General features: G+C 47.1%; 1 protein-coding gene across 1 annotated transcript in view; it reads left to right on the top strand.

The window, feature by feature from the left end:
- Window positions 1–6,199: 6,199 nt before the first annotated feature.
- LOC133353097 (angiopoietin-2-like) overlaps window positions 6,200–8,712 on the top strand; it is a 33,418-nt gene continuing 30,905 nt past the window's right edge. The window contains exon 1 of the mRNA XM_061569222.1: window positions 6,200–7,876. Within this exon, the coding sequence (XP_061425206.1) occupies window positions 7,424–7,876 (453 nt within the window). The 5' untranslated portion in view covers window positions 6,200–7,423. The remainder of the gene's footprint in view (window positions 7,877–8,712) is intronic.

The following is an 8,712-nucleotide window of genomic DNA, read 5'->3' as shown; positions in this document are numbered from 1 at the left end:
ATTGCAGAATTATGGATGTGCGTTATTGTTCTTCCTTGTTGCTATAAACGCCTACACAGAATTCCTCCACTTGTTTTACAATGTTGTCTACTGCTCGACGAAGTCCTCCCGCTACGCCATATCGGTCGTGGGGGTTGTTTGACAATACTTCACTTTGCTGGTAAACAGAGGTCGGTGAAGTGCCGCTGCCAAGCAACGGTTGTAGAATTCACGTGCCACTGATGTTAACTGTGGCCGCGAAATGAACTCGGATCATCATGAAGTCCTCACAAAGGGAAATAGAATTTGGTACGCGAGTGCAGCGGGGTCTTGCTGCTTCACAATTATCTCTTGCGTGCCGCTTCACTCTGGTGATGTTCTATGGCATGCTGTTAAGGTCTTTGATGTTAGTGTCCACAATATAAACATGTTGAGGATTCTTTGGCAAAGCAGACTTCTTTGGGGATGTAAATATACGTTGATTAATATCCAGCTCACGACCGCTAATTTTATGTAAATAAAAACATTGCATGTGTAATGTTTAAACAAGATAGAGCTGATACAAGATGTAAGTTAAAAGTCCTTAAGAATGTGGAAGGTTTTTTTTTCGAGATGATGTTGAATCTGGCAAAAAAATAGGTTTGTTCTGAAATTGAAACTGTCAAACATCAATCTCTTCTCTCCCTTGGGAGTTTTCATTCCCAAGAAAATCTGCAGCCTGGATGATACAGATTGTAAATGAATGCAGGTTTATCAAAAATATATAACGTATTCAATATCATTACACCAAACGATTACCTTGTGAACTTTTAGCAATTTAATACGGAAGCATCGTTTATGATTTATAAATTGTTAGAATGGTCTCCACAGGAGAGTATGCTTCAAATTAAGTTCCGTCTCCTAGGGAATTCATATTGGGGGCGAGTTTTATATTTAAAATATTTGGATTTCAGATTCTTATGTTTTTAAGGACACATTTGTAGATACATTTTCACATTTCAGATTATTATGTTTCAAGGACACATTTGTAGATACATTTTCACATTTGAGGCTACTTTATACGACACAATCGCCTGATGCGTCTTCGTGCTAACAGACATGACATTACCGGATGCCACGTGGCAGCCACCTCTTGCGGGAAAGCACGGACACACGGCACTTTGTGTGACGTCATATTTCCGGAAAAATCCCAAAAAACTAAATTCCGATTGTCAGAAATTTTCCGATATTTTGGATGAATCCAAAGGACTGGAACGTATGCCTAATTAAAATCTATCAGCTGTCTTAAGTTTGATGGAATTATTCAAGCTTACAGAGGCTGACTTCAGGACAGTATTCGTATTGTACGCGTGTCACATTGGTATTAGGCATTTAACATTGCGTGAGTTCAGCGACTTGAATCGATTCTTGGATTCACGATACACGCGTCGAATTGTGCGTGATAATTAATTACGTAGACACGTTATCATCACCAGCACCCATGGTCATAGCTGGATGAAGGCCTCTACAACATTGCATCGTCATGATATATGTAAATGCACATTTTATGGAAAAAAATTACGCAGTAAAACTTTCTCCCATTTCGTTTGCAACACAGACGAGATGGTGAAAATAGGAGACGAGAAATTATTGACTTTTGAACGAAATTGTGATTCGAAATTGTGGCAATCCATCGTAGCGCTGTCTGGTGAATTGTCCCTGTCCTAATACAGGGAGATGCCTCTACTTACGAACATTCGACTCACACGAACGTTCAGAGATACAACAAAACTCTCCGTGTGTCCAGTTGCCCGTTCGAACCAACAGTCGTAAGTTCAACCGCCGCACAATAGATGGTGGTGGTGACATCTACAACTGCAGAACGTGAAGAACCAGTGGCATCTACATCTATAGATTATGCAACTTTTAAAGCCATTCTCCTGTGTTAGTGTACATTCCATACAACATGTTTAGATTCGACAGGAGAAAAGTTAGGACTTATGAACAAATCGACTTACGAACAGACCTCTGGAACCTAACTCGTCCGTAAGTAGAGGAAGTCCCTGTAGCATATTCATTGTTTCAGGTCAGATATTTAATTAAAATAAAAAAGTTATTGCAGCTTAATTGCTCGTGTTTTATCGTACATTGCCCACTTGCACCACACCATGCATTCTTCAATGCTATTGAATCTGAGTTTCACATTTTACATCTTGGCCACTATACTGACATGGGTCGGAAATATGGAATCTGACAAAAAAAGAAACCCCCCCTTCAAAAGTGTGCATAGAAGCACCGAGAGATGGGCGCTTGGAATTACACTGAGATGAATGAGGAGCACGCGGATTAGAGCACATCTACAAATTATAGTAAAATGACAATTTAACACGTAGGCTTTCGCGACCAATATTATTCATAATCAACGTTTTTGGGTTTAGATCGCGTTATTTATAAATATGTCGTAACCCTCCACCACCCGACACGGCCAATCAGTAAAAAAAAAGTGTCACGTTGAGAAAAGACAAATAGTTCACTACTTTAGCCCACCGGTGTGTTGAAGCGTGAAACCACAACATTTACAATTTGAGTACGACGTTTCGCTGGTAATTGCATCCAGCATCATCGGGCAATTCGCCAGAATGGTGAGGCTCTGCTGTGTCTCCCGTTCTTATATAGAGCAGCAGGTGGGCTAAAGCAGTGAACTATTTGTCTTTTGTCAACGTGACACTTTTTTTTTTTTACTGATCGGCCGTGTCGGGTGGTGGAGGGTTACGACACATTTATAAATAACGCGATCTAAACCCAAAAACGTTGATTATGAATAACATGACAATGTTGACTTAAAAGATAGAAAGTGCGGTTGTGCAGGACACGTCGACAGAAAGGGACGGGAGGCTGCGGTTGACGCCGAGCGGTGGTGCGGCATCCAGAGGAGAGGCATCGTCAGAGAGGATGAGCACCACGCAAATGTTAGCTCCCTCGCCTGGTATGCAGGAGATCGCGGGTTCGATTGCGATGGATTTTTCTCCGGGTCCTCCGGTTTTTCACTCCACATTTAGAAACGTGATTTTAAAGAGTTTGGCTACTATAAATTTCCACGTGATTGATAAGCCACTTCTTTGAGCTATCATTTGTGGCCAGGTTGCTTCTGAAAAATAACTATACAGCTCAGTCGGATGCCTAAAATGTAAAAGGTGCAGCTCTGCGATTACTTGACGATGCCAATTCTAGCGGAAGGGCCTCCACGAGAATAAGTTCCAGAAAGCCCCCTCCTGAGGGTATTCGACCTACTCTTCGACGCTGGCTAGACATCCTGGAAGAGGCGGGAGTTCTCACGACGAACCCCATTCATCCTGCTGGCTGGACAGAGGCGAGTGAAATTCAAGTTAAAACACAACCTTTTGTTTTAACTGCCGCGCTAAGAGATGAAATCGAACCGGCCAACCATTACACACCACGGCATCGTCCATCAATTTGTCTCGGTGCATTCTGCTGATGATGTCTTTGTGTTGCGGAGCACATGCTTTGTAAGTGATGCCAGTGCATTTCTGAGGCGTCGACATCTGACCGGGACCGCTCAGCGGCGGAGGTTTTATTTGTGTTTGCGTAGCTGCAAGGCATGAATCGCGCTAAATCGTTCGTCGACCGCTTGATGCCGTTGCATAATTACGATTGGGCAGGATGTGGACGATGAGTATCGCGTTCAATGTTGCCTTTGTCATCCAAGGAAAATGTCTCGCTGGTGCTCCCCCCCACACACGGACACAGGAGACGTGGCAGGGTTTGGAATTGAGGACCACAGATAAAATACGGCGCTCGCCTGGAGTCCCGGCAGATTAGGGCTTTCGAAAAGTTGACTTTTTTGTGGATTTTTGTGGCTTTGACCGAATATTGCACTCCGTCCCTGGGAAGGGATTTAGATTATTCTCCTCCACGTTTCTGCCTATTATTTCCACGGGTATTTCTCGAAGCAAATGTGTGAATGACAATTTGTGAAAATAAAACGAGGTGCAATAATAAACGGTGAGATTATTTTAAACGCAATACTGTAAAAAAAAGCTCAATAAATAATGTATTACATCTGGGAGAATGTTGCCTCCTTGCGTAGTATGTGCGTATAATTTTGTCATTTTCATTCTAATGAAAATATCAAGCTGTTTTCAGTGGCGTTTGTAGCAAAGCCCAGATAAATTTATTTCGATACACGTCTTTAAAAAAATAAAGTTGATGTACTATCCTTTAAGTAACGTTCACGACGGTTCAATGGGGGCGCAACGGTTTGAATTAATTCTGGGGACGCGCAAGTGTATTGTATCACTCCTCCCCTAATGATTCTACCAAGTCAATCACCAGCACAAGGAACTGATGGAAGATCCGCCGCAGGGATGAGCTTGGCTTCAGCCTTCGTAGAAGACAATGGAGCTGCGTCCAATCAAGTTCGAGCAACGCACAACAGCCTCGGCCATTTCCCTCACAAATGAACGTTGACAGTCGTCCTGTTGTGGACGTGCTGCGAGGGAGCGGCCGTTGCTCTAAACGTCGCCTGCTACATACTTTTCCTTTGAATGCCACACACCAGAGGTCGCAACCGGGTACCCGATACCCGTACCCTACCCGATACCCGGCTACCCGTTCCCGGCCGGGTACGGGTACGGGTAGCCGTTTGCGGCCCTGGTGCGGCCGGGTACGGGTACGGGTAGGCCGTGAGTCACTGGTGAGTAACCGTTTGTCACTCATTTCGGGTAGGGTACGGGGTACCCATTTGCGACCCTGGTGCGGCCGGGTACGGGTAAGGAATCAAACCCCGTTTGCGACCTCTACCACACACACGGTGTTATTCACAAATGTGTTGAGTTTCTTTGCCTTCTGCGAACGCGGTGAAGTGCAATCCGTTGATACGCATGGACCGTATGTTGAACTTCTTTCGCACCGTACGTAGCCAACCGTGCCAATCGAAGCACTGCCCGTTAACAAATACACGAATGCACTCGCTTACATGGAGTAGGTACAAGCTCCCAATTGCATCTAAAGGAAGACCCGACTCAACGCACAGTTGTTGTGGTGCCATTCGCTTTTCAAATGCAAGACAAGAGAGTGAGGATTTTCTGTTTGCACATAGTCACTTTAAGATGTTTTCTTGTTCATGTTTTGTTTGTTTGTTGCGGTTGCACCCGATTCAAGAGCCGAATGGCTTACAGGGCAAAACCTAATAAATGAAACTTGAAACTTGAGTGAACCACGGCGGAGTTTCCACCAGGTGGTGCTGTGTTGGTGTTTTTTTGGTGCGTGTCCGCAGGCCCAGACATCTCGCTCATAAATACTGACTCCCGTTTAACTGGCTCACTTTGCACTTGCAAATCAAATTATATTGTGACCGATCCAGGATGCGATGTACAGAGCTGACACGACTATAAAAGTTACATCCTGGTAACAGAGATATCAGAAAAATATATCTGCCATAACAATAACTTTGGCTGTTTTAAAGCACTTGTTTTTCCGTTTACATGCTTAGTGGTGAATGCACCGAGCTATGGACCTGGCAACGCAAGTTTGATTCCCTTCCACGGCTAATAGAAGTGACTCGCCACCGATGTTAGCCACCGACGTTTAGCAGTGGCCAGGAATCAAACTCAACGCATTGCGAAAACTCCCGCTCATTGTGGTGAAATATGGTGAAATGACCCCCGTGAACGAAACGCGTGGGGAGGCCTTCATCCAGCAGTGGATTGACAAAGGGTTGTAGATATACTTGCTTGTCTGTTTGGTAAATATGCCATTTTTGTAAACATTCACGACAGTATTTGCGAGTACCTTATTCGAAGGGATGCTGAAATAAACTAATAACACGGTGTTGTCACGTCAGTTCCGTGATGTACATTGTAAAGAGTTGTGGTCAGATGTGCAAACACATTTTTAAAACTTGTTTTCCGCAGAACAAAGTTACGGGCTCTTCTAGCCGATTCATTTTTTCCCCTTCCTCTCACCCACCTTCCCTTCAAACAACATTCGACTTGCTTTGCAAACAGTCCAGAGGGGTCCAGGGCTATGCAGCTAAGTAACCTGATAATATATTGACTCTTGCTCGTTACATTTTTGGTCCTCTACAGAAGTGATCCCCGCCCCCGCCTGCTTATTCGTACATTTGGACAAAAATAATAAGTAGAACAATCTTGGCTTTGAGGTCTTGACACGGCCTCAGTGAGAATTTGTAACCGAAAAAAAGCAAAGTTGTTTAAAAGCCCTGTTTGGCATCAGGCGCCCCTGAGAGCTTGTGGTGGTGCTTTTAAAATATTCTGGCCACCTGGCACAGCTATGGATTTTATAACCGGTCGTCTAACTGCAGAGAGATATTTTTATATATACGCACACACACACACGTATAACTGAGCTGCCTTACCATACCTAGCTGAAGTCATCCACCAGACTGCACGTGTCTTTAGGGGAGCTGTGTTAAGAGGAAGCCAAGTAAAATCTAGAGTTCATACCCCTGTGTCGTAACAACTCCCTCCGCATAGTTCCAACTGCCGATTAGACGGGCACGGCCATAGGGCCCCCCCCCACCCAACTCCTCCTCCTCCTCCCACCTTCCTGAGCGTGGCCCTCGATTGGGCTGCCCGACGCGGCGGATTGACAGAGTTTGAAGTGCAAGGCGGGCCAATTTGGAAATCAGTGCGATCTGTGCCTTTCAGAGCTCCAGGCCGCATGTCTTGGATCTCATTCAACCAAAACTGGGCTGGGGGACCGGTATTTAATTCTGGCAGCGAGGGCTGAGTAACAAGTGAAAGAGAGAGAGGGAGCGAGAGGGAGCGAGAGAGAGTGGCCGGGTTGGGAGTCGCTTTCCAGATGCAGGGCTTGCGAGCTGCAGTGCGCAACACGGGGATCGGGCTGAGGGCGTTTTTTGCAGAGAAGGTAGAGTCTGCTGTTGTAAACGACCTCTGAATTGCAGGTGTCTGTTTTGCGACCAAAAAAAAAACCCTTTTTGTTGGGAGGATCTGCAAAATGTTTGAAATTTTTGGTTTTGATTTAAAACTGTTTTGCGGAGTTTGCGCACTGTAAATAAATATTGAGGACCGCTAGAAAATAAACTCCTGCGGTGACGTTTGAAGATATAAATGTTACTCATTTAGCAATTTACAAACATTAAAAACATGTAACTATAAATCAGTTCCTATAAATCTCTGTTTGTAAGATAATAAAAAAGTGCTTTTTAGAGTTAATGGGAATTTTTACAGAAAACCCACCGAGTTGAGGCTATCACAAACTGCAGTAAATTAACCAGAGCAATATCACAATCTTGGATCTGCCAGCTCTCTCGTATCAAAGACCCAGGGCTTTGGGCAGCAGCAGCAGTTCTCCGCGTCGCTCCGCGAGCTCTCGTTATTTTTGGATTCTCCGCCGAGCGTTCGCTGCCCCGACGCCGGGCGTCCGGACGGCCTCCTCCGCCGGGAGGGCACAACGAGGACACATGGCCGTGCCGGATGGGTGGCGGCTGTCCAGCTGCTGCCTGCTGCTGCTGTTGGGGATGAGCGCGTGCCGAGCGCGGGCCCAGGGTGGCGCGGGGGCCTCCTCGGCACGCGGCGGTGCCGGCGCCGGCGGCGGCCGCTCCGTCGGCTCGGCCTCCTCCCCGTCGGGAGGCGTGGACGCCTCGGGCCGGCGCTACCACCGGCTGCAGCACGGCGCCTGCACCTACACCTTCCTGCTGCCCGAGCTCGTGGGGGCGGCGGCGGCGGACGGCTCCGGCTGCAGGGCGGCCCCGGCGGCGGGGGGCGGCCCCCCCTTCCCGTCGCCGTCGCTCAGCGGCAACGCCCTGCAGCGCGACGCGCCCCCGCCCCCCGCCGCCGCCGAGCCCGACTGGGCGCTGCAGCGCCTGCAGCAGCTGGAGGTGGCGATGGAGAACAACACGCACTGGCTGCGCAAGGTAGGCGGCTCCTCCGGGGCTCGCGCGTGTCCCACTGCTGGCGCGCGCGCGCTCGACCTGCGGCTGAACTAGAGATTGGCACGGCCACCGCCAGCCTACCATCTGTTGTAGGTGCCCCCCCCTGCCCCCGAGTTAGCTGAATGGCATTATTCACAAATCAATTTCCTTCGAAAAATTATTTATTTTTTCAACTGCATTTTTGTTTGTTTTCTTTGACATAATAAATGACCAAGTGACCGTTGGGGATATTTAAAATATATTGGGGGTTTTCTTGCAGGGCCTGTCATTGAATGCTGTCGGAAAGTAATTAAGATTTTTTGCAAGTGTGTAATTTTTGTATTTCATCGAGTGGCAATGTGGCCTTGTGCTGCCCAGGATGCGTCAGAACGCATCCGAGCTCCTACATCTTGGAAAGTCAAACCCTGTTACACATTTCCTGGCTATGCCCCCTTATCCATCCCGTGCGATTTTTCATAATGAAATCAAAATTAAGCTTCTGCTTGGCCCAATTATACAGGAATGAATTTTTACTTCATGCTGTACTTCATATATTTCTGCCAACTCCAGTGGCCTGCACTTGTAGATTTGAGGGGAAATGAAACTGCGGCGAAATTGGACTTTAACGATTAAATTACGCGGTGGATTGACGGCTTACTTAGTGCTGGGCCGACAGCCGCGTGTCTCTCACGAGCCGTGTTCAGGCGCTGCACGCGGTGGCTAGGGGTGCGGTAAACCTCTCGGTTAACCTCCCGTAAACTCTGGGGTAAGCCACGTTCCTGCTGCGTCCTCTACTCCGTGATCTCCCGTCTCGCGGCGTGAGCCAGACTCGCAACCTT

Source organism: Lethenteron reissneri, chromosome 42 (assembly GCF_015708825.2).
Source record: "Lethenteron reissneri isolate LAM-NWPU_2019-01 chromosome 42, ASM1570882v1, whole genome shotgun sequence".
NCBI classification, from domain to species: Eukaryota; Metazoa; Chordata; class Hyperoartia; order Petromyzontiformes; family Petromyzontidae; genus Lethenteron; species Lethenteron reissneri.
The sequence above is the reverse complement of the archived record's forward strand: the minus strand, read 5'-3'. Positions and strand labels throughout refer to the sequence as shown.